The sequence below is a fragment of the Accipiter gentilis genome, chromosome 18 (assembly GCF_929443795.1).
Source record: "Accipiter gentilis chromosome 18, bAccGen1.1, whole genome shotgun sequence".
In the NCBI taxonomy this organism is placed as follows: Eukaryota; Metazoa; Chordata; class Aves; order Accipitriformes; family Accipitridae; genus Astur; species Astur gentilis.
The window spans coordinates 4,220,034-4,233,506 of NC_064897.1; the positions used below are offsets into that span (position 1 = coordinate 4,220,034).

The 13,473-nt window shown below is 45.1% G+C and overlaps 1 protein-coding gene across 1 annotated transcript; it reads right to left on the reverse strand.

Moving 5' to 3' along the window:
• Positions 1 to 5,887: 5,887 nt before the first annotated feature.
• Positions 5,888 to 12,832, reverse strand: MANSC1 (MANSC domain containing 1). Its single transcript, XM_049822265.1, has 4 exons — positions 12,805 to 12,832; positions 11,958 to 12,548; positions 10,920 to 11,060; positions 5,888 to 7,113 (listed from the first exon to the last, which is right to left on the reverse strand). The coding sequence occupies exons 2-4, from the start codon at positions 12,175 to 12,177 to the stop codon at positions 6,119 to 6,121; spliced, it is 1,356 nt and encodes a 451-aa protein (XP_049678222.1). The 5' UTR covers positions 12,178 to 12,548; positions 12,805 to 12,832; the 3' UTR covers positions 5,888 to 6,118.
• Between the last annotated feature and the right edge of the window lie 641 nt (positions 12,833 to 13,473).

The window sequence follows — 13,473 nt, forward strand, 5'->3', positions numbered from 1 at the left end:
ATAAAAGCAGACAGGAAAGCTTACTTGGAAACTAACTAAGAGCAGGCAAGCCTATAGGAAATCTGTGTCATAGTCAGGGGTTTTCTACCATCTTCCTAGCACAAGAATAAATGTTTGAACTTTGTGCAAATTTTCAATTTCAGTGTTGCTGAGAAGAGCTGCAAAAGTTGCAATGTCAAAGTCTAAGCACCGCTGATCACATCCTTCTTTCAGTGTAAGTGGGGCACAGAGTAAACCTGGTGCTGCTCCCGGTGGCTTTTGAACATTCAGCCAGAACTCGGCTGCTTCTCTGATGTGGCAGGTACCAAAGCACCTTCTAAGTCCTTATACCTTATATAACCATCCTTACCATCCTAGCATTTTGAAGAAATACCTTTGTGGTCTTCAGAGTGACTGTTCAAATCTGCAAATGTTTCAAAACATGCCTATGGTTTAGCCAGTCTAACCCACAACATCCTGAAGTTGTTCTGGATGTTAACTGCTTGTTAAATTTCTTTGAGAAAATACAGAAAATTATCTAATGACTATTCCTGGGTCTTGTCAGTATGATGGAATTTTCAATTTTCTATTAAAAACACAGCAAACCAAAAAGAAGAGGGATCAGAACACCCTGGGCATGGCATATCTAAACTCTTTTGCCACTTAAAACAATGACATTTTATAGGTTGGAAGGAGGGGAATAACCCACAGGGGAAGGGGGGGTTCATGAAGTGAGCCAATATACAGGAAACAGTCATCCAGTGTAGTTGTACTGAAACTTAAAAATACATTTAATCATTGTTTATAATATCTACCAAACACAAAGAGGACAAAGAGCAGCAGCTTTAGGCTTTGGACTTTGATATCCTGAAGAAGTGTAGAGACCTAGAAGAAAAAATCAAATTTAGACTGCGAGATAAGAGCATAGGCTTCCTGAAGATGAAGGAAAATTTTCAATATATCCTAATCCTTCAGGGGACCTACCCATCAAGGGGCTAGTAAAGCATCTGGGAATAGCATGTACACTCCTGAAGGGATGTTCAACACTTTTAAACAATGAGGGGACACAGCTATCCCATAACTATCAATGAACAGGGATGTAGAGAAGTATATTACCTGTATGAAAGAATGAGTAATACATAGGAAGGGCCCAGCATTCTAGGCCAATTTCAGGAGCGTGACAGAGCACAAAGTATAGCTCCTCTATATGAAGGGATACTGAGTGGAAACTGTTGACTGCAAACTCTATGCTTGTATCAGCATGGAGCGTGGGATGGTGGGATCAAAGCAGTATCTAGTGGTGTCATCAGATTCAAATCTACTGAGATGGTTTTGTACGAGGAGGAAAATAAGATTCAGTTTTGAAACTGTCTTCTCGTGTAATTATTTTTCTGTTTTTTGTTTGGTTTGTTAGTGGGTTAGCGCATTGGGTTTGCATGGCAAGGTTTTGGTAGCAGGGGGGGCTACAGGGGTGGCTTCTGTGAGAAGCTGCTTGAAGCTTCCCCTGTGTCCAACAGAGCCAATGCCAGCCAGCTCCAAGATAGACCTGCTGCTGGCCAAGGCTGAACCCATCAGTGACAGTGGTAGGACCTCTGGGATAACAGATTTAAGAAGGGGGAAAAAAGTTTCTGTGGGACAGAAACTGCAGCCAGAGAGAGGAGTGAGAACATGTGAGAGAACAAACCCTGCAGACCCCCAGGTCAGTGAAGAAGGAGGGGGAGGAGATGCTCCAGGTGCTGGAGCAGAGATTCCCCTGCAGCCTGTGGGGAAGACCACGGTGAGGCAGGCTGTCCCCCTGCAGCCCAGGGAGGTCCACGGTGGAGCAAATATCCACCTGCAGACCGGGGAGGACCCCACGCCGGAGCAGGGGGATGCCTGAAAGAGGCTGTGACCCCGTGAAAAGCCCACACTGGAGCAGGTTTTCTGGCAGGATGTGTGACCCCACGGGGGACCCACGCTGGAGCAGTCTGTGCCTGAAGGACTACAGCCCGTGGGAAGGACCCACGCTGGAGCAGTTTGTGAGGAACCACAGCCCGTGGGAAGGACTCACATTGGAGAATTTTGTGGAGGACTGTCTCCCATAGGAGGGACCCCGCACTGGAGCAGGGGAAGAGTGTTGAGGAGTCCTCCCCCTGAGGAGGAAGGAGCAGCAGAGACAAGGTGTGTGAACTGACCCCAACCCCCATTCCCCATCCCCCTGTGCTGCTGGCGTGGAGGAGGTGGAGAAAACTGGGAGTGGAGTTGAGCCTGGGGAGGAAGGAAGGTGTTTTTATGATTTAGTTTTTATTTCTCATTATTACCAATAAAATCAGGGTTGGATAAATTAAATTAAATTTTCCCCAAGTTGAGTCTGTTTTGCCCATGATGGTAATTAGTGAGTTATCTCTCCCTGTATTTATCTCAACTCATGAGCCTTTCACTTTATTTTCTCTCCTCTGTCCAGCTGAGGAGGGGAGTGATAGAGCAGCTTGGTAGGCACCTGGCATCCAGCCAGGGTCAACCCACCACAGTTAGTAATTTACTTGAAAGAATCCTGAGTATAAGCATTTCCTGCTCCTAAAGGAATTACAATAAACTGAAGCATCTGAATTTGAAGAGAACATGCTATACTGAGTTTGGAGCCCTTTGAGGTAGGGACTATGTGCTCTTCTCATACATCTCAAATAGATCTGCAATTTATTTCTTTAAGATTGTTTGCAGTTGTTTTAAAACTTGGGCTTTCTATTTGCCCTACTGTACAATACCACAAAACAGTTTTGTTAACCACTGTCTATATTTAGTTATTTAGACACTTCATGTTTGCTCAACACTATAAAGCAACAACATGAAAACAAGCAGCTACAGCATTTATTACACTCTCCAGGTGATTAAAGTCAATCAGCTTTTGGCCTCGAGCCATAACATAACTGGTTACCTTCAGAAAGAGCCACCCCAAGTGCACAGGTTGTCATCATAGCATGATGGCTGATGATCCAGTGACATGAGTGTGGTGCACAGTTAAGACCACAGAGGACGTCAATGGAAAAACAGAAGAGTGCACAGGAATTTTAGATAAACAGTGTTGAAAAGCATAAAAACTGGATGGATTTTTTACAGTTACTCTGTCTCACTCCATTCTCATTATACAAGAGCATTATCCAGACAAATAAATTAGCTCCAAAAACGCATATAATTAAGCAGCATAGTTGAAAGAATGACGATAGGAAATCTCTCTCTCCTGCTCTGTTAACTGGCAATGCCCATACATGACTAATAATACAATCTGATTTAACATTATTAAAATAGAGAAGATAAAATGCTTAGTTTTGTTGCCTTCTACAGCTGTTCACTACCACTATATGATATAGTAAGAAGTTTAAAAAGTGTGCGTATATAATCCTCCACCCAGGACCTTCCAATAAAAAAACCAGCTTTCCTATAAAATATTTTTGCAATGAAATAGCCATTTATAGGAAAGTAAAAAACCGAGCTAATTAAAACATTTTTAAATTGGCATCCTCAAAACTTGTCAATTCTATTTAATAAACTGTGGTTGCCCTCTAGTGTTCAAACATAGCTTCAGCTTGTAAATGGCCCTCCAGAAAGATTCAAACCAGTCACCTAATAATTCCATTTTTCTTAATCCAACAAGACAAATGGATGGCAAAATAAAAAGGTGTTTCAGTACACCTGCCTAATACTTACATTTCCTTGCTCAGACATAAACCAGGATTTTTAATGTAAGAACATTTGAAGTTGTTTGTTTCATTCAAAAACTGTGAAAGGCCACTCCACTCAGCATCCCCACCGAATTAGTCATGGTATCTGTGCACCTCTCTGCTTTACTTCTGCCATTCACCATGCTTGACATACACTGCTGTTTGGGTTGGAGGGCAATGTTTCTAATTATATTAGCCAAATACATGCCCAGTGCTCTGAACGTCCCCGAGATATGCCTGCCTGCCTTCTCTTGAACGTAGCTCTACTGTACTGTACCAATTAATACCAACCATCTCTCCCTCCAACAAATTAGTTATTACAGCAGAAATGCACAGTGAGGATTCAGGGGTTGTTCTCAGCACCTCTCCTGCAATAAGCTGCCATGATGGCATCAGCAACATAGAAGGCTTCTCGCAAAGTTGTAGTTCTTTTGGGAGAAAACTGCGGTCAACCTCAGATCTGCACCTGCAGATCTTTACAGCCCACAACTGGGCCTAGTACTTGTCATTTTATTAACTCAATTCCCAGAAATGTTGTTACCCCTCGTCACATTCCTTGACCAGAAACCTTTGAAAATAGCTATTAAAAAACAACAACAAAAAAGAAACTGAGGTTAAACAAAGTGCAGTCAACAGACAAGCTGATAAACTTGAGATACTTTTCTTTTGTAATTTTGTTCACTTTTAAAGAGGTTATCCAGAATGTTTTTCATTTAAGCATTGTCAGACTTAAGCAATGTAGAAGACCAGCTGGTTTTGTATGTATAAAGCAATCTGCAGCCTCCATATATCCTGACATAAGGAACACTGACTCTTCTTTGATCTTTGAATAATGGAATTTTCAGAGAATTTTCTGCATAAAGTTATTGTTAGAGCTCTCAGAAAACTTACCTTGAGGCCATTTTTGGATCACGATTGCTTCCCACCGCACTAAGCTTGAGAGATCTAAGAACTTCTTGGACATGAGTCACATTTCATATTTTGTAATAGAATTATTTCCCTGTATTCATGAGGCACCCTTCTTTCTCTGTCCTGATGTTTGTCATAGGTTATGCTGCCTGCCACATGGATACTCTGAGATCTCGTCTTTCATTCTAAAATCAGATTCAGACTGGGTGTGTGTAAGGGGAAATGTAAAGAATATAAACTGGAAGTTGGGTAGCAAGCAGTAGATGCTCGCACGTACTCTCACTCATTTCTTGTTGCAGAGGTGGGGAAACATATGGAGCAGCTATGCTTACCGGTCACATAAAGATGACCCTAGAAGTGAAGAGGGTGTGCTTTGAGAGCTGGTAAAAGCTCTGCATGTTTGGGAGGGACAGCAAGTCCAGCACTTGCAAGCAGCTCTTTCAAGAGCCACCAACCTGGTGAGGGTAGTCGGAGAACACCAGAAGCAGGAAGATAACGCAACCTTGTTCATCTGCTCCTGCTGACCATAGGAAACTTCTTTGAGGTTGGCACCCTCCTACAACATAGCCACCATTTTCCTTTAAAACTTCTTTACCTCCCCTGAGATGTCCAGCGAAAGGAGACCACACCTTCCTGTGTGTCTTCTGCCAATAATACAGCTGTTGTCTTTGCCAAGCCCCCTCACAAGTTTCTGCCTGCTCTGCGATCAGGTGTTGAGCCTCAACTGTTAGGGACTTTGGTATATTAGAACAGATTCTCTCTCATGCACATGCCAAGTCACTTGGTCACGCCATTACTAAGAGCTTAACTGCAGCTTGGTTTACTTTGATATGATAAAAACTCTTCCTCTCTGACACATGTTGCAAAAAAGCAATGTGCTACAGGGTGGTGAGCTCTTTGGAAAAGGCAAACTCAGATCTGCAGCATGCGGTTTTAAGGATAGCTTGAGATGTATGCAGAAAAAAACATTAAAGATACATATATATATCCATAAACTATATGTAGCTAAGGAAAATTAAGCTACGTTATGTGTACTACAATTTTTACTGTTTGTACCTAAAACCATTTGGACGCAAAGCTCTACTACTAAGTACTCCTTTAAGACTACAAACAGAGTAAATAGGATTGCCAGACAATCATGTAACACTGTGGCATTTGGTGCAAACAGCACTGAAAATTCTCATGCGCTGCAGAGGTCCTCAATTTATTAGGTGTACTTCTATTCCACTAATCTTGTCACAGTACAGATTAAGCTCTTGAAATGCTTTTTCTCCTTAAATATAAGACCTTCTTAGCTTAACTTGGATTTGAGTGTTTATTTTCAGGATTTAGTAATAAATGAAAAATGATAGACATTACAATTCAGCGTAGAAAGAGCAGTTCTATTCCCCACCAAAGCCATCTGCCGCTTTCCCATTAGCAGCCAAAACCCAAATCTATCCTCTTCTGAGATTTCAGTATCTACTGTTCCGTTTCATAGTTGTCCTCTCAAAGATGACAGATGCTCCTTACAATCTTATTCCCTCTCCCCATCATACATCAGCATACATTCCATTGATCAAGTAATCCAGCCTGGTATAATGCCTTTTCTGAAGAGACTCGCTTATTTTCTTCCCTGTCAGTGCAATAACTAGCAACAGGAATATCACCCCAAAAAGCAAAGCCGCTACAAGGCTGCTTTTTTCTCCCAGCTGAACAACACCTTTTCCTCTCAGAACACTCTCTGGCAGGTAGCTTCCTGAATCAGAGAGGTCATAACCCTGAGGGTCATTTTGGGAAGCCACGGGGGAATCACTAGTAGATGGAGCAAAACCTGAAAAAGAGAGGAGGGTAACCTCGCTGGTACTGTTGGAAGAGGCAACTGTTGGCTCAGGAGGCACAGCTGAAGTTCTTAGCCCTGACGGGGTGGTAGCAGATCTGGAATTTGTGGTCATCCGCTTGATTGTAGGAGTAGAGGAAGTTGCGGGACTGGAAAGAGGAACACGAGTAGCAGCAATGCTGGTGGCAGGGACACCAGGTTTAGCTCTAGCAGTCGCAGTAGGTGGAAAGGTAGCTGTGGTGGTGGTGACAGGAGGAGGTTCAGCACCACCAGGATGCAGAGAGATTTTACGGGACTCCAGTCGGGTGGTGCTTGTAGGCAGCGGAGTAAGAGTAGTACTGCTGTGGTCGGGAGCGCTAGACTGAGTGGTGGGGAACGAAGCAGAGAGGTTTCCAATTTGAACAGCAGAAGACGTCTTTGGCGGCAGGTTAATTACTTTCTGCCTTGGGATGGGGTCTAAGCTCTCAGGATGTTTTGCCCTTGGAGGTTCAGGAAAAATGGTATGAACTTCAGCGTTGTCTAAATGCTTGCCCACGTGGTTCAGGAGTTCAGATGTCTGATGAGAGACAGATTGTTGCAAAGCAGCAGTAGGATTCTGATGGCTAGTCTGACTGCGAGAAATAAAGGCTCCAGCATCCAAGGACAAAGAATACCCATTTGAAGAAAACTCCTCACTTTTGAAGGTTGTATCCTCTGACGCATGGGTGTCTGGAAACAGAAAGGAAATACCAGTATTTAATTATTAATCTCTCTTTGACTCCCACAGGCTTACTCCATTTGTATTTCTTAGTAAGAGAGAGATAAGTGGGCTCCAGAAAGTAATGACTAATGAAACTGAGGCATCAAGATCTTCCTTTCTTTAAAATATAGAGAGTGACTTTTAAATTCTGTCTGTGTCACAAGACCTGTCAGCCTCAAACCTGGATATATGAGACCCGGATGCAGCTTATTACAGCATTGACCTGTGCAGAGCAAGCATCCTAATCTGATTGTTTTATACTCCTATTGCATGCATGTAAGCCTTTATTTAGAGGTGAAAAGCAGAGTGAGTAGGCCCATTGCCTTCAAACCGTTCTCCACCTCTGTCAGTTAAGAAGTAGATATTACCAACCTCACTTTTATTTGTCAGACATACACATTTCCACCTAGCCAAGATGATTATATAGTCCCCTTTCTTGTAATATCCAAGCACCCTGTGATTGCCTGACACAATTCAGTTCACATACAAAAAGTGTATTGTGATATGAGGTGGCAATAATATCCCCATTTTATAGGCCATTTTATACACATACTGATTTGTAGGAAAGACCTTAGCTCCTATTGCCATGCTACAAGAACGACATTGCTCTGAGAGTCTCCAAGGTATTTGCAGTGAAGGCCTCCACAAGAAGCAGACTACACTTTATGATTTCTCCAGAAGTCGATATGTATTCTGTGCAGAACAGGTGGGTGAAGGTCTTTCAATAGAATTTGGAAGCAGGGCAACAGCATTATGTGACAGAAATTCCATACAAATGATAATCCTAGCAGCTACCTGATTCTACACAGGTATTACAGAGAGAATTCAGGTGAGCACGAGTTCTTGGAAAGACTGGCTAATTGTTATAATTCAGATTTATATACATGCATATATTAATTTTATAATTGTATTTATAATTATAATACATATTATCATTCAGCTGCCACACAGAACATTTAAAAGAGAACATGCTCTCAAGTAGTTCTGACTCTCACTCATCTCTTTTTTATAGACAAAAAGAGGTTTGTTAACTGCACTGGAATTGAAACAAATGACAAAAAGTCTATGACATTTTCATTGTCACTTTTTTCTCAAGTAGGAACTCTTATCTAGAGGGGTGGATTTATGTCAGTTTTATTATACATACAAAGAAGCCTACTTGGCTGCTGTCTTAATATATATTTCCAAGCCCTAAGACTCCACAAAAAAACAAAGTGCAAAAAACCCCACCAAAACCAACAAACCAAAAAACTGGCAATGCTTTAAACAAGAGCACAGCAACTACTTCCCTTGAACTATAGACACCAATTTTAATGCTACCCTTCCAGTCAGGCACCAGCTTGTTAGCAAAGCAAGATCCTAGATAGAGATTACGGACTCCAACCACAAGGTCTGACTTAGAGAAAGCCATACTCTGGTTTTAGAGAGTGGCCTTAAATAACAAAATGTTCAGCGATTACAGAATCAGAAACTGCACGGCCAAAGACACCCAAACTCTCAGCTGCTTCTGCAGCTCTGGACACACTTCTAGACCAGTGAGGAAATGGCCTGTCACCACCAGAGTCAGTCCTCAACTCACTTTTTCCCTGTTCCCGATGCACTCCCAGGGACGGTCCCCCCACCCCGCGCGTTTAAACAAACAGCGGATGTCGTGTGACAACCACAAAGCACTTGCAGCATGCTATGGCATCTTCAGTTCACTCGCCTGGGCAACAGCTAGAAAAGCCCTGAGCATTCAGGCAGCGTTCAAAGGACGGGTGGAAGGAGCACAGGGAGAGGGAGGCTACCTGATGAGTCCCATACAGGAGTTAAGTATCACTGATACTCTGCTGCACTTGGATTAATTAATGTAACTGCCTGCATTAATTAACTCTACTCCACATTTTCAGCATCAAACCTTGATTTTATAGTATACTTTTTTCTCCATTTTAGACTACAAGCTCCCAAATGTAATTGCCCAAAACTGTTGCGTGTGAGGCCCAGCTGGGGTATTAGGATAGATAAGCTTGTTGGTAAGAAAGAACAAGGGCACTACACAAGTCAAACTTTAAAAAGAGATTAAAAACCCAAAGTGGTCCTGCTGGTATCTCAAATCCGATAAGCTGCATTAGAAACCAAACTTTAGGTTGTCACTCTTCAAAAACAAACTAAAGACCTCCTGAGCATACTTTGCTAGAACCCAGCAGTCTTGCCTGGGTATCTTGGTGGGGTGGAAAAGGCAAGTGCCACAAAAGTACATGAACAGCAGAAACCAGAAATGTTACTACTTTTTTTAGCAAGAGCTCTTTGCAACCAGGACCAGGAAATGTTTTACTTCCCAAGCCATAGGTTGTTTCCATTAGTTAGCAGCCACAAGGATAGTTAAAAAAAGAAAAAACAAAATTTCATTACCAACATAGCATTAGTATTTTAATTTGCCTTATTACCAGCAAAGCACCTTTCCCCCTTTTAGTTTGGTTTTCAGGGTAACCACATTCAGATTCTCATACAAAAAAATGAAGCTTCAAATGTTTGTCAGTACCAACGCCACCCAGGTGCCACCTTTGAAAACTTCTTCAGAACATAAGGTAGATAAACTAGCATAAATAAGCTAGCATAATCTTTCCATAATTCAATGTTCACAGAAGCTAAAAAAATGCAAAATTAAAAAGAGATGGTATAGGCAATCAAGCTGTTAACTAACCATTACACTACATGCAGGACAAAAGCACAAGCGTGATTACATTTCTTGTTAATTTGTTTGAAACCCCCATATGCTTCTAAGGGAGAAAGAGCTGGAGAAAACAGTTCTAGCGATAGTTTTACAGGCATGTAATTCATTTGTTGCACATAGCTTTTGCCCAATTCCTGTGTGATTATGCTTGCACAAAAATACTTGGTAACATTATCTGAATAATCTTTCTACATATCTTGCTGTCACTCCTTGCATAGTTCCTCTTGGAAAAGTTCTCTTTTTCAGCAAAAGTTCAGTCTCTGGAAATACGAAATTTCTGCTCTCTCAAGCAGCCACACTGAAACCACCTTGTGAACTCTTGGCAGGAGGACAGTCTAATTATCAGTTTCTTATCTGAGCCGTTCAAACAGGTCTGGTGCAAGTCAACGTCAGTCAACAAGTAAGACTCACTATTAAAAATCCCACAGCACATGACAGATAGCAAGAAGTTTCTGAGTGTGCAGCCCACATGCCATAAAGTTTTGAGTTTAGGCAGTCTGCATCTGCACTTCAGGTTCCCTAACTGGAAGCAGAAGATAATGATTACTATTGCCAATTACTCAGCAACATCACACCAGTGCTCCGAGGCTTGCCCAACATTTGCATAGTGTTTCTGCCTGTGTGTATATGGTATTCATCAGAGTAGCATGGATCCTTTGAATACACTGACGGCTTACAAGGGCATTGTATTTCCATTGCTTTCAGTGATAACTCTTCAGCATTACATACAGGAAATTTTGCTTCTTGAATATATCAAGATGGAAGCGGCTTCTTTTTGTTTTAAGCAAGAGAAAATTATGAGGAGTTCTGAATCTAACGTGAAGGAATTTCATAAGGGTTGGGATGTTATTCCAGCTGGGAAGCTGGGCCCATGCAGGAGCTCACTACACACCTGCCCATCCATCTTCCACAAAGCAAAAGAGCAGCACTTTCAAATTACGGTGCTTGGCTTAGAACATTTTACCAAAAATGCAACCCCCAAACATTTTCTGGTCACTACTGAAAACTCACAGGTACAAAAGTCATCTAGTGTGGGGACTGGTGGCTCTCACTGTTATTTACCTCTCGTTATCTTGTAGCTCACAAATCCTGTCACGGGTTTCATTGGACAAGCCTCTGTGCTAGGGCAGTGAAACAGGTAGCAGTTTGGATGTGCGCTTGTCCTTCGAGCATCAAAAATCATCAAGTTGCACTTCTTGTCTCCTGCAAAACATGATAAATACATGTTTCAGCAACAAGAACTTTTATAGCATCTTGATAACGAGGTCTAGTTTGTTAGATTAGTTTTTCCTCATGTGAGTAAGAGGAAAACTACTAACGTGTAACATTCCTGCAGGAAAAACAGCCCAGGACTGCGAAAGAATGGCCCGGGGCCAATACATGAAAGGTCACACCTTCCTCTTCCCGTACAGATGAACTTGGGGAAATAATGAGTCTAATTCCTCATCCTCCCCTCACCCACACCACACTGGCACCACTTCCTATATAACAATTTCTGGCTTACAAATCCTGATAAATCTGAAAACCTCCTTGATATACTCACAGGGAAGAAAATTATTTATATGTTTTTCCCTATCCCATCCCAGAAACCGCTTGGCTTGTCGCTGATGGAGGAGTCACCTTTACCACTGTCATTTCTCCTTGCTGCTCTACCTCCTGCTGCTGCTCCGAGACCTTGATGCGAACCAGCGGTCTCAGATAAGGGCAAGCGCTCTCATTTTTCGGCTAAAGTTGAAGACGGTGCAAAGCGTCGCTTACTTTGTGGAGCGTCCACCAAGCGCAGCTCGTGCGTCTTCGACTTAGGGGACGTGAGAGGTTGTAACATTCACAACTACCGCCGTTTCTTTGCCGCAACTACGATCCTGAACGCTACGGGGTCTTGCGTTAAGACCCAACGGCGCGCTTGGCGAGACGGGACGGCAGCCGCAAGCTGTTACTAGTCGCAGCGGGCACGAAAGCCTAAATTAAGGCTTCTGTGCTGACTAGAGAGAGCAGCCTCGTCCCTTCTGCCTGAAAACCCCGCGAGCCCAAACTTCAGGATTAACTCCCCGAGCGGTCGCACGTCGGACTGCCGCGAAGGGCCGAGGAGGAGCCGGTTACCTGAGAGCTTCTCCCCGGAGCAGCAAGCGCGAACGCAGGCCGCCGCGGTGGGGGCGTAGGCTGGCTCTGCGCCCCGGATCCCTCGGGCCAGAGAGAGGTCGATATCGATGATGGTATCTTCCATCTTCTCCGCGGAGCACTCCTGACCCAGGGACGGGCCGGCCATCAGGCAGGTGACCGCCAGCAACCGAACCGGCCACCGGCTGCTACCGGGGGACATGGCCGGGGTCGCTCGGCCGGGGTCCCGGCGGCGCTGGGATGGCGCCGGCCCCGGGGCGCCCCTTTACCACAGACGGGCCGGACCCTCCTCGCACGGAAACCGCCGTTCGCCGCCGCCTTCCCCAAGCGCCGGCAGCCGGGGAAGCGGCTTTCTGGGGGCACCTTCGGGCTGACCCCGCTCCCCTCTTCCCGCCGTCCGGGGGCGGGAAGGCAGCGGAGCGGCGGGGAACGGCGGGCGACCCGCCTCGGCCCGACCCGGCCCGGCCCGGCGGCACGTCCGGGAGGAGGGGCCGCGGGGGAGGCGGGCACCGGCCGCCCGCCTGCCCGCCCTCCGGCCTGCCCGCCTGCCTGCTCTCCTGCCCGCTTGCCTGCCTGCCCGCCTGCTCTCTTGCCCACCTGCCTGTCTGCCTTCCTGCCCTCCTCCCTGCCCTCCTGTCCCCCCTCTTGCCCTCCTGCCTGCCCTCCTGCCCGCTTGCCCTCTTGCCTGCCAGCCTGCCCTCTTGCCTGCTCTCCTGCCCGCTTGCCCGCCTGCCTGTCTGCCCTCCTGGCCTCTTGCCTGCCTGCCCTCCTGCCCGCCCTCTTCCCCTCCTGCCTGCCCTCTTGCCTGCTCTCCTGCCCACTTGCCTACCTGCCTGCTTGCCCCCCTGCCTGCCCTCCCGCCTGCCCACCCTCCTGCCTGCCCTCTAGCCTTCCTGCCCTCCTGCCCACCTGCCCTCTTGCCCGCTTGCCCACCTGCCTGCCTGCCCTCTTGTCCGCCTGCCTGCCCTCTTGCCTGCTTGCCCACCTGCCTGCCTGCCCTCCTGCCCTTCCCACCTGCCCTCCTGCCTTCCTGCCCGCCCGTCTCTTTGCTACCTGAGTAAACCTGTTCAAATCATAGCCAAGCACAGGGTATTTGCTGAACAGGCGTTGTACGGACAAGCCAGTCTACTGGGAGCACGGACTGGTGGCTTAGCCAGTCTTCTCTCAACAGCCTTAGTGCAATTGCTTGCTTAAGTAATGTTTTTCCTTGGAAATTTTTCATTTCCTCTTTTAATTTTTTTTTTCTTCTTATTTTTGGGGCAGTGTTTAGGAGTGAAAGTGGCCCAGAGGGTAAGGAGTGCAAGGAATAAAAAGACTGTAAGGTATAGTCCTTCTTTTTCAGGTCTCTCACCCTTAGAGAGAAGGATGAGAATGCTAGGAGTACTTAGAATAACAGAGTTATGCATAAATAAAAGACATTTTCTTTTTAGGGGTGGTCCATTACATGAAGAGATACCAAAGGGCATGTCATTTTACATACTGGAATGGTCAGAGTAGA